The following is a 12,486-nucleotide window of genomic DNA, read 5'->3' on the forward strand; positions in this document are numbered from 1 at the left end:
CTAGTTTGGACTACACCAACATCTCTTTTCTAAATTTAGCCCCTTCTTTATCTTTTTAATTTCAGTAATTAAACTCATCAATCAATGATTTTTATTTATGTAATAAGTTTGCATTTAAGATGAATATTTACCATAAATTAAAGGTATCTTATAATATTAGACATGATATTATAAAACATGCTCTAGTTAAGGAGCTATTTATACTTTAAGTGCAAAATAATAATATAAAACCTTGATAAACATGCACTTTTAAGTACTAATCATTACTTGACTACATGTTCAAAAGGTTTGCATCACCCAATATTGAAAGGCAACATAACTTGGATTATTTTTCAAAATTAGTGAAAAAATCCAATAAAAAGTAAATGAAAAATAACAGAGTCTAATTTCTAATTAAATAATTGTTAAAGGATGAAACTAAAAAATACTTGAACTTTAAAAAAAGGAAAACAAAACCAAGCAAATGTAAGTGAATTTCCTGAACTTAGGTTAATCTATAAAACTCCCAACTTGTGAAATCCTAGATCTACACTAATCATGAAACTTAATTCCCAATTAATTTATTGTTAAAGGAAGAAATCAAAAAAATAATATTAATTTCAAATTTTTTCAAAGTAAATAAATAGAAATAAAAAATAATAATCAAATCTAATAAGAAAAAACTGAAGGAGGATGAAGTAGTAAAAAAATTCAATTTTAAAAATTATCTCAAATAAAATAAATAATAATAAAAAGAATGAGTGAGTTTGTGAGGACTAAATTTGACATGTGAAAAAAAAAATTAAAGGAGAATGATATTGAAAAAAATTTCAATTTTATAAATTATTTCAAATAATTAATAATAAAAAAATACAGATAAAATTGAAAAAAATAAAATTAAAAGATTGCTATGAGAATTTGAAAGACTAGGTATAAATATCAAATAAAAAATAACAAAATTAAAAAAAAAAGTTTTATGGCATGGAACTAAAACTTGGTTAACCATGCACACTGCTTAACATTAAAGGGATAAGGATTTAGATACCACCAATGAATGCAACATTTGGTTACTGTTGACTATATATGTGTAATGCACATGTTAAATATTTATTTTTAATAATATTTTTCTGGTAAATTATCAAATAACCTAAGTCAACCTAATTTTATTAAAAAAAATAAAATAAAATTGAATAACCTAAATCAACCTAATTTTATTAAAAAAAATATATGTAAAAAAAATGAAAATATTCACTATGTTTAAGAAATTCAAGGGACAAATTAACCCCTTTATATAATTTTTTTAGGTAATTAAATTTTTTTTATGCTAAAAAAATATAATAAAATTAATTTATTCAAATTAATTAAATAATGATAAGAATGACAAAATAATCATTATATCAGAAGTGGAGCATTGGGTTTTTATTTTTTTATTTAAATTTTAATATTGTAATGACAGTCTATGCAAGAAGCAAAGTTCAAAAAACAAATTGTAAAATAAAAAATTTACTCATTAGAAGCAGCAAATAAGTAGGAAAACAGAAGAGCTATAGTAAAAAACAATACACACACTAGCACCAAGGGTAAAATAAAAATGAGTTACCGAGAGGATGTCTTTATCAAAACTCTCTATTTTCGTTCTCAAATCTTCATTTTAATACGATGCCCTCTTAATAACATACACAGATCACTTTATTTTGTTAATGTCTCTCCCCACCAAACGCTCAGCCACAGCCACTACTAGCACCGCCGGTACTTCCACCTCTAATACTTACCCTCCAATGAAGAAGGCTAAGTGTCAGGCCGCCTCCGCCTGCTCACCTCTCGACTACAACAAAAACGGCCGTCATCACTCCGATGACGTCGTCTTCGATCCTTCCTCCATGTCTCTCGATGACGATCCCAAGCTCGTCGACTACCGCCCTCCTCCCGCCGCCGCTAATTTGTCTCGCAAAAAAGCTACTCTTCCACAGCCCGCCAAGAAGCTCGTCATCAAGCTCGTCAAGGGTAACTACTAACAACTGCTCAATCATGGGTTTTGCTTATATATTAAAAAATTAATGTGGGTTTTTGGTGTGATTAACATGATGGGTTGTTCAGTGTAGAATTTTTTTTTTGGATATTGGGATCTCGTTGCTACTTAGCTTAACACGTTGGTGTGATTTCATCTTAGGAGTGAACTGAGCTATTGATTTCAGTGTTTTGATTATTATAAATACAAATTTTATGAGAAACTTATGATAACTTTCAATTTTTGATCTGGGAAATTGATTGCAGTTCTGTTAGACCTCGTAGCTTCTTTTGGGCTTTCGTTTTTCAGAATTTGTCATCTATTCAATTTGCTGCTAAGTATTTACACCTTGTTTACATGAATTGTTCATAATAATTCTATGTTTTTCAATGTTAGTTTCTATATATACTATCCAAAATCTTGGAAATAGCTATGATTGTTTTTTGTTCGATTATGTCTTCCTAGCATCTCTTCTTTTTCTCATTAACTTAGCACTTCCTGTTAACACTTCTTCTTGAGCCCAAACTCTTCAAGGTCAATTGTAACACCTCATTATCGTGCATGACAATGGGGCAAGTGCTTTGGTACACCATGGAATGAATGAATTCTTAGGGAATGATTTGTAAACATTAATACAGTAGATTCTAGTTGATGAATTGGTGTTTCATTCTTCATTAATGAGCTATGTTCTTCTGCTTCCAATTTTGTTATGCTTATGAATGAATTGAATCCATTGAATTTAGTAGTGGCAGTGAAATCTAGATTATGAAATTACAGTTCCTTGTAAAAATTTAGCCAGATATGTTTTACCGTTTAACTGATTATTGTGTTCATTGAAGCTAAACCAACTCTGCCCACAAATTTTGAGGAGGATACATGGGCAAAGCTGCAGTCAGCTATTAAGGCTATATTCTTGAAACAACCAGCTCCTTGTGACTTAGAGAAGCTTTATCAGGTATGACTGCTAAAAATTTTTTCTCATTGTTTCATCCTATCCTTGTTTCAACTCAACATATAATTTTTCTACCCTGATGTGTTTTTGGTTGATTTTGGGATGAACCATGATGTTGTCATTAGGCTGTCAATGATCTGTGCCTGCATAAGATGGGGGGGAATCTTTATCTACGAATTGAAAAGGAGTGTGAAGAACATGTATCTGCTGCCTTACAATCCTTAGTTGGTCAAAGCCCAGATTTGGAGGTTTTCTTAAAACTTGTTGCAACGTGCTGGAAGGATCTCTGTGACCAGATGTTGATGATCCGTGGCATAGCCTTGTATCTGGACAGAACATATGTGAAACAAACACCAAATGTGCGTTCATTGTGGGACATGGGCTTGCAGCTTTTCCGCAAACATCTTTCTTTGTGTCCTGAAGTTGAGCACAAAACTGTCACTGGCATCTTGCGAATGATTGAGAGGGAAAGGTACTTCTGTAAACTAAAATATTTAGTCTAGCATATATTTCAGATTTCTGGTTTTCTGTCAATGTGTTTCACATCTATCCTGGCAACTTCTGTGTCCTGTATGTTTATTTGTTCTTTAAATTTCTTTCAAAAGTATTTCTACAAATAACATTGGTGCTAATAAGAGTTGAGTTTGATGAACTCGTATCAATATTTGACTGGAACAGACTACTTGCAAGTTGTAACATGAAGACATGCTTTCATTCTCCAGTTTGATTATGAAACTTGTAGTGACAGAATGAATTGCCAATAAATGAAAACTAAATATCTGCAAACCTTGGAAGTAAATCATTCCACTCCCTTTCCCACGGATTGGAAAAAGGAAACTTGTTTCTAGGATATAGGAGATCAATTTATGGAGTGGTCACAAATCTTGCAATTGAGAACTTTGTGACATTAGATTATTGGAGTATTTTGAAGTATTATAGTTTACTTCTTGGACACTTCATAGAGATCCTTTTTCTGTGATTGCAGATTAGGTGAATCAGCTGATAGATCTCTCCTTGACCATCTCTTGAAGATGTTCACTTCACTAGGAATTTATGCAGAAAGTTTTGAAAGACCTTTCCTTGAGTGCACATCTGAATTCTATGCTGCTGAAGGCATGAAATACATGCAGCAATCGGATGTTCCAGATTACTTGAAGCATGTGGAGGTGCCTTTTGTTTTTCCTCTGATATTATCCGGGATTAAAGTGGAATATGAAAATCACTTTTGCTTTTATCTGCAGCTTTTATTTTATTTCTTTTACTTAATATTTGTTTACCCCTGGAACATTTGGTGGGTTACATGTTCCTGCAGTCAAGATTGAATGAAGAACAAGATCGATGTAATATTTACATTGATGCAAGCACTAAAAAGCCACTAATAGCAACTGCAGAAACGCAGCTACTTGAACGCCATATATCTGCAATACTTGATAAGGTGAAAATGCCCTTTAGTTATACATAGCTTCCTTCAAAAGTGCAATCTATTTTCATTGCTTGAATAATCATTTGTTTCTCTCTTCTGTCCAGGGGTTCATGATGCTGATGGATGGACATCGGATTAAGGACCTTCAGACAATGTACTCATTGTTTTTAAGGGTCAATGCCCTTGAGTCATTAAGGCAGGCCCTTAGCATGTACATCAGAAGAACCGGGCAGGGCATTGTCATGGACGAAGAGAAGGACAAAGATATGGTTTCCTCCCTGTTAGAATTTAAGGCTTCTCTTGACTCAATATGGGAAGAAAGCTTCTCCAAGAATGAAGGATTTTGCATCACCATAAAGGATGCATTTGAGCATCTAATTAATCTTCGCCAGGTTAGTCTGTTGCTCTGTTGGTCTGATCTTAATTCTTTCTAAAATTTGATTGTATTCATCAAGCTTATCACCTGTGTGCTGCATGAGATTACTACAAAATGTTTGAAATAACTATAAAGGTTCTTGAAAATTTTCTAAAAGAATAGAGAAAAAAATGAAATACTTTTTCACATACAATTTACAGTAAATTCTGGTAATCAAACCTCACCATTGTCATGTTGAAAGAAAATGGAAAGACGAGTAAAATAAAAGGTAAATGAGGAGTTAGGAAAGTAAACAACAATCAAATGAACATCGTTACTTGCCTTTTAGAAATACTAAAATGGAGATAAAAATATGAATGAAATTTTCCAGCAAATGATAGGTATTTTCAACCTTTTACTCCATACTTATGTCTATTGATTATGCATTGATTTTTTTTTTTTTGTTAAAAAGTAATTATTGGTACCTAAAAAGTTAATGCTGGTAAGAGAGGAAAAAATAGCGATTGAATTTTCCATGAATGTTCTAACATGTTTTCTTAAAATACTTTAAATGCCATAAAGGCAGGCTTAAATGTAATTGTTAAAGAAATGTCACCAAATGACTCTTAGTTAGCAGATCTGGTGAGGCTAAGGTAAAACTTTTCTGGGCTTCAGAAATGTCTGAAGTATTTTAATTGTTAAATTTGCAGCATACATACTGACATATCTGAAGTGGTTAATGGTAGAATTTGCAATATAAATGGACAATATTAGAGTGGTGAAAGTTAGATTAATTTAGCTTTAAATTTAATGCAGTGATTTGCATTTGCAGTGTTATTCAACAAAATGGCACATCTTTTATTGATAGAATCAGACTACTGTTCAATCAAAATTGGTGTTGGGATCATATGCTAGTTTTCTACCAAAAGTAACACATTAAGAAAATGTCCTGTGGTACAATTTATCATGCAGTATCTTTCCTTGGAAAATTGTAGAGTGGGATTCTCTGGGTAATTTGATGGAGAGAGAAAAAGTAGTTTGGTTGCTATTGCTCTCAGCTTCTTTTAGTCACTTTTGTTCCTTAAAAGTATAGAGCTTTGAATAATATAAGAAAAGCACCTATAGCTAGAAAGATTATGTGAACACCTAAAATTGGTGTCATTTTATTTCTATCTTACCGTACACAACAAAAAATGGAAAAGATTCTTCAAGAGTCTCAGGTCCTAGAAGTGCATGATAAATAACATCAAAGCCCAATATTGCTGAGGAAATTATGTGAAGCACACCTGATTCAAAGTATGGAAAGGTGCATATAACTTCCATGCCATGACCCACCCTCCAACCTAGAGTAGCTGGTGGGGATGTAAAATTAATCCTTGTTCATACACTGGCTTCTCCAGTATGAAATGGGCACTGGTTGAGGTGATCTTTCTTGAACAAAAAAAGAAAACATTAACCTCTTATAAAGGAATTGCTTTGTTTTTGGATCAAAGTAAGGTACCTGTGTTCAACCAAAAACAAAGGAACTTGAAGTCAAGTCTATCATGTAAAAATATAATTTTTTTAAACTGCAGTAGTTGGTTACCTAACAGTGCTTCTACTAGTGCTACTTTCATTTCAAACTATAGCTCAGTAGCTGCTGCTGCACATCCCTACACATCAATACTGAACAGGTGTTACAACTGCTTATTTATTGGTTAAGCTATGTCAGAAATAGCACTGTGTCAGGTAAGTGCTAAGGACTGTCGGAGCCTAGTTGTACACTTGAGCAAAGCAAGGCACATGCCTATAATACCTAATATATGATGGTTTTTCCCTTCTCTCTCTCGTTATTTTTTTGGGGTGGGGGAATCATAAATCGAATCTTTCCTCTGCTTACAAAATATCCTCCGTAAAACTTGTGTGGCCATAAGAATGTGGCTGAAAAGTCTCTAAAGTGTCTTTTTTTTTCTTGGTAGAAACCACTGTAGATCATAACTAATATCACCTAAACTTCTAAATATCTTTCACATAACCTTATAAAACTTGATATGAAAAAGAAATAGATGACATCTTCATCTAGCAAATGTTATTTTTTTTATTTTTTTTCCTGGTGCGTTTTGAGCAGACCCTTGTTCCTTGTTTATGGTGCCTCCCCTAGGTTTGTGCTTAGCACCTAAGGTGCACCATTAACAGCACTGGGGATAGGTTATGGGAAAATATAGAATTTCTAGGTTTTGATTTTGACCTAGGGGATCTCAAAGTAAAATGACTGGGTTATAAAAAGGCTATGGGTTAGAGACAAAATTGGGTCTTGCATGAAGCAAATATTTATCAGTGTCAGAAATTCCATTGAAGATGTTATGTATATTTTATTAGTTCAGAAAGAACAAGTTACAGTTGGCCAGTTGCCCAAGTCACTTATAATTTTATCAAATTGTTGTGTGGTTTTTTAAGTAGTAAGCCAAATGGGTCATCAGTGTTCTTCCATGTGTGTTTACCTTCCTTTCTTTAACTAATAAAATAAAATGTTCTTGTCTATAGTGTATTTCTTCTGAGTGTTTTTCCTATGCTTGTTCTTCCTTGTGGAAAGGTATTATCTCTTGCTCTGTAATGTCCTTCCAGCATTTCTAATTAGGAATGAACGAGACAAAGTTTCCTATAAGTTTTTCTGTATGTTTTTTAATCCCTTGGGAAAGCCTCCTTGATGCATAGCTCCCTTATCGATGCTAGAGGATATGCGTACATAATTCATCATTGAATTTGGATATATACCTCAATACTGTGCAGAAAAAAAGAAAAAGAAATAAAGAAACACTAAACTGTTTGGGTTAAGTGCTTGGTCCTTGTTATTTTCATCCTCATCCATGAATCAAAGTTACTATTTATGGCATTCTTTTCATTGGGGAGAAGCAGAGGTGGAGAGGAGAAAACAGCTGTCTGATTTCTTTATCGTGGGAAATTACATATTCAATAAATTGAGTTTTTTGAGTTCTACAATTTACATGTTTAATGATCAGCCAAGCATATCACATTGGAAGAACATTCATTTTTCTGTGAAGTAATCACAAGATAGCCATGGAAAAAAAACATTCTTCAAGCGTTTTTGTTTACTTGTTTTATTTTTTCGCTTAAATCAGCTTGAAGTTGCTTTAGTGAGATAAAATATCTTTAAACATGACAAGGACAGTGCTATTTTCACACCTATTGGGGCCCAAGCATGTAACAAGGCTAGGCAGCTGCTAAGTTGATGACCAACTGAAAAAATCCTCCTCGGCATTAGGCTGTAATTTGAAAAGAAGTTCATGATGTGTCTGTTGGAATTCATAGAAATGGGTATTTAGGCAATAATAGATTATTATTAGGGTGGTCATTGGGCTTTTGAAGATTGCCGTTCTTTTCCTTTTTTTTTTCTTAATGCTCTTCTTCTTTGTTGTGGTTCATATTATTAGATGTTTTGTATATACGCAAAAACCCCAGTAATGATATTCCATGTGACTTGTATTCTTTCAGTGCACAAGGAGGTTGCACGCTTTCCCTATGCTTTTATGATCATTAATTGACGTCAGAAAATACTAGTGATTTCTTATGGTTTACAATAGGACTAAAATATAAAGTTATATGATGCAACGTGTTGATTCCATTTGGAAGACATCCGAAATAACACAACCTCACACCCATGCCAAAACAAATGTATATCATTCTTGAGGGTGCTTTCTATGTTGTTTTTTCACTAGTTTCTGGTGATAGTTGATTTTGTCATGGAAATACAATTTAATCTTGCACAACTCTGTTTGTTGGCAAAAGATTTTGGTGCACACATGATATCTAATAGTTTGTCAACCGTAGATGATGAAATCCCATAAATTGCTGTTTTTCATTGTTCTATGTGTTTTATTAGTTGGCAGTCAATACTTATTCTATAGTGTTGTTTTTAACTTCCTAAATTTCTAATTTTGTTCTCCATTTGATAGAACCGTCCTGCTGAGCTGATTGCAAAGTTTTTGGACGAGAAGCTTCGTGCTGGGAATAAGGGTACTTCTGAGGAAGAGTTGGAGGGTACACTTGATAAAGTTTTGGTTTTATTCAGGTTTATTCAGGTAATCTTATGTGTCAATGAAGTCAGTGTTTTCGCTACTAGCTCACCAGGTTTTTCCTTACTATCATGTTTTTGGTATTGTACAAAACAAAATGATGCTGAGATACGTGCATCTTCTTTTTCTTTTGTTTTATGAAGGGTAAGGATGTCTTTGAAGCATTTTATAAGAAGGATCTTGCAAAAAGACTGCTGTTGCGAAAAAGTGCTTCTATTGATGCAGAGAAATCTATGATATCTAAGGTTAAGCACAACAACTTTTATGATTAAATGTTTTCTGAATCCTTTTCTTCTATCAATGAAATCAATATGTTTGTGTTGTCATTGCAGCTTAAAACTGAATGTGGTAGCCAGTTTACAAACAAGCTTGAAGGAATGTTTAAGGTCTGCACTATTTATACTAGTTCATCAACGACTCGTCTTTCTTCTACTTTTCTCACTGTAACTTCTAATTCGAGGATTGTAATTTATTGTTATACAACATAAATTTTGTGAAGCCCTCATGCCCCTGGCAATGCTTTCATGTCAAATACACTAACAGAGGTTGCAATAGTAATTGGATGAAGCTCAGATTAACACGGAGAAACTTTATATCCCTCACTCATTTTCAGTTTTCCCACATTACATGAGTGCATGTGCTACTTTTGCCTCTAACTCCCAATCCCTTGAACATTGCTTGCACGTGCATCTAAAACAGAAATAATTATAAAGATAAAAAGTAAATGTAAACTTTGATTCTCAATGTCTGTAAACACATTTCTTGACTGCTGAATGTGTGGTTTATATATACATAATATAACATGTCTGTTGAAATGGTTCATGATTGGACTCCATGAGTGACACAGGGTTGTGTCATTTCCTGAAGGTAGTTGAAATGTTAGGAGAATTAAAGTTTGAACTCAGTAACGTGCATGTACAATGATAAAATTGTTTCCCTGAGGAAAAAAAATGCATATTCTTGATGCTGGTTTCATACATGAATTTTTGTTTGTTGAATTTTATTTTTGGGAAGAAACCATTCCTTTGAATTTCTTAGATTTAGAATTGAGGTTCTATATGCCATTGTATCTATTAAATCCTAATATCCTCTTTCTTTCATTTAGTAACTTCATATGGATTACCGGTGATGAAGACAGCTACATTTTTATCATTTTCTTTGTCTTGGTGGTGCTTTTTCAGGATATTGAACTATCAAAGGAGATAAATGAGTCTTTCAGACAATCATCTCAGGCCAGGACAAAACTTCCATCAGGGATTGAAATGAGTGTACATGTTTTAACCACTGGGTTGGTTTTAGATCCTTCTTTTTTGTATTTGATGTAAAATTTGTATTTTTAGTTCCTTAATTCCTACAGAACTTTAATTTATTTGGTTGGCGGGAATGCAGGTACTGGCCCACATATCCACCCATGGATGTTAGGCTTCCTCATGAGCTGAATGTTTATCAGGTATTTTGCAAAAGGCCTAATGTTTCTCCCACATCTTCAGCAACTAAAATATTGAATGAACAATTGCCTTGTATATAGGATATATTCAAAGAATTCTACTTAAGCAAGTATAGTGGAAGGCGCTTAATGTGGCAAAACTCATTGGGTCATTGTGTATTGAAAGCTGAGTTTCCTAAAGGTAAAAAGGAGCTGGCAGTTTCTCTATTTCAGGTTGGTCTTTTTTAGTTTTCAATGCATTGCCCTTTACATTGTCTCTTACTATTCATTTGTTTTTATGGATGTGATCTGCGTAAGTGGGCATGTTCTAATTGTTTGCCATCTCATGCCTTCTACTCCAGACTGTTGTTCTGATGCTGTTTAATGATGCCCAAAAGCTTAGTTTTCAAGATATCAAAGACTCTACTGGCATAGAGGACAAGGAGCTTAGAAGAACTTTGCAGTCTCTGGCATGTGGAAAAGTTCGGGTTCTGCAAAAGGTAGGCAATGATTAACTGCATCGTGTGTGAGATCTTACAAATGCTGATAAAATTGTTAAATGTTGGGTTTTGCTCATCCCTTTTTTCCTTATTATAAAATTTATGGTTTACAGCTGCCCAAAGGGAGGGATGTGGAGGAGGATGATTCCTTTGTGTTCAATGAAGGATTTACAGCTCCACTCTATCGAATAAAGGTATCAGTTTCATACCTATCTACAGTCAAAATAGTTTTTTTTTTTTTTCCCTCCTACTTGCATGAGCATGACTAATGCAAAGAGTTGACCTTGTCAAGTAAAGTGCTTTTATAATTATTAAGGTACTTCCATGCTTTTTCTTTGCCAGTCGTATTTTGGATCTTTGAGGTAACACTTGTTTTGGGATGCAGGTCAATGCAATCCAGATGAAGGAAACTGTAGAAGAGAACACAAGCACCACTGAGAGAGTGTTTCAGGATCGTCAATACCAGGTTAACCTTCACTCATTTTTAATAAAATCAGTTTCTTGTAATGAAAATTCAACAAAGACGTGAAATTGCTGGATGTAATATTTGTGATACTGCCTAATATGTTACAGGTTGATGCTGCAATTGTTCGGATAATGAAGACAAGGAAAGTGCTCAGTCACACGCTTCTTATAACTGAACTATTCCAGCAGGTAAATCTGCTTCATTTTATTTTTCTGGAGTAGGGATGAATCCAGATTTTGTGGGTTACTGATCATCTCTTTGTTTTATTTTATGAAACGTCACCTAAATGTACTGTGATTGGTCCCTTTGGTAGATGAATGAAATTGGGAGGCAAACTTTACCCAGTTCTGAAACTTTCTTGCTGGATATTGATATTTATGAAACAAATATTTTATGTTGCAAACAGCTGAAGTTTCCTATAAAGCCAGCTGATTTGAAGAAAAGGATAGAAAGCCTTATCGACAGGGAATACCTGGAGCGAGACAAGAACAACCCTCAAATATACAATTACTTGGCCTAACACACTGCCACACCAATTCTGTCCTTGTAAATGGCACGGGAAACTTCCGTCCCATCCAAGAGGCAGGTGTTCCCTCGTGGTCAGATTAATGTACAGTATGTAGTTTATTTTTGCTGCAATCAACACTGTAGTTGTAAATCGTATTCTGCCGCAGTCCATTACTTGCTCTGCTGTTATATGTTCTCTGAGTCGCCTGAGATAAAGGGGGGAATTTGATTCAAAAGACAAGGGGAAATGAAGCTCCGCTCCCAGGAGTGGCTTATGCGAGAGACAGGAGAGGTGAGAAGCAAACTGGCATTTTCACCAGCCATAATAAGAATGATGGAGCTTTAATAGGACTGGGGATGATGCATGTTTACTTACACCTCGAACTTTACGATTGATGTTCAAATCGAGCTCATGGTTTTATTCTTATTCAACAGCTGTTGTTGCATTTGAAGGCATAGTTCTCATGTTGCCCTTTGTTCTGATTTTACTACCTTGGTTCCTTTAATTTCATCTTAAATTTTATAGGTAGCTTCACCCGTATAAATCCTATTATCAATATAGTCCCAAACCTTGTTCAATTGTTACTGATCGATTCAATCTAATTCGCACATTTTCTGTGCTCGTTGATTCCTCGTAAAGGCTCCGAAACAAGCTCAGCTAGTCGTGACGTGCAACTTAATAGGTGGGCTTAGGCGTTGAGTATAACGAAACTAACTTTGTTTGACACAACAAGATATGAACATGTGTTTGCGCCTAAATTAAGGTTTTTTTTTTTTAAAAAAAAAATGATGGACGT

At 34.1% G+C, this 12,486-nt stretch overlaps 1 protein-coding gene across 1 annotated transcript; it reads left to right on the forward strand.

The window, feature by feature from the left end:
• The first annotated feature begins 1,631 nt into the window (after nt 1–1,631).
• LOC105117453 (cullin-4-like) lies at nt 1,632–12,154 on the forward strand. Its single transcript, XM_011015115.1, has 17 exons — nt 1,632–1,983; nt 2,827–2,942; nt 3,065–3,411; nt 3,925–4,105; nt 4,252–4,374; nt 4,467–4,754; nt 8,671–8,796; nt 8,934–9,035; nt 9,123–9,176; nt 9,972–10,078; nt 10,180–10,240; nt 10,319–10,450; nt 10,579–10,716; nt 10,830–10,910; nt 11,102–11,182; nt 11,290–11,370; nt 11,589–12,154. Exons 1-17 carry the CDS (start codon nt 1,680–1,682, stop codon nt 11,700–11,702), a joined length of 2,436 nt encoding a protein of 811 aa, XP_011013417.1. The 5' UTR covers nt 1,632–1,679; the 3' UTR covers nt 11,703–12,154.
• Nucleotides 12,155–12,486: the final 332 nt, after the last annotated feature.

The sequence above is a fragment of the Populus euphratica genome, unplaced genomic scaffold (genome assembly GCF_000495115.2).
Source record: "Populus euphratica unplaced genomic scaffold, PopEup_1.0 scaffold1343.1, whole genome shotgun sequence".
Lineage (NCBI taxonomy): Eukaryota > Viridiplantae > Streptophyta > Magnoliopsida > Malpighiales > Salicaceae > Populus > Populus euphratica.

Coding starts and splice junctions, on each gene's coding strand:
- LOC105117453 (XM_011015115.1), top strand. CDS start 1,680: ATGTCTCTCCCCACCAAACGCTCAGCCACAGCCACTACTAGCACCGCC. Junction 8,797..8,933: donor TTTTATTCAGGTTTATTCAG/GTAATCTTATGT, acceptor TGTTTTATGAAG/GGTAAGGATGTCTTTGAAGC. Junction 10,241..10,318: donor ATGAGCTGAATGTTTATCAG/GTATTTTGCAAA, acceptor CCTTGTATATAG/GATATATTCAAAGAATTCTA.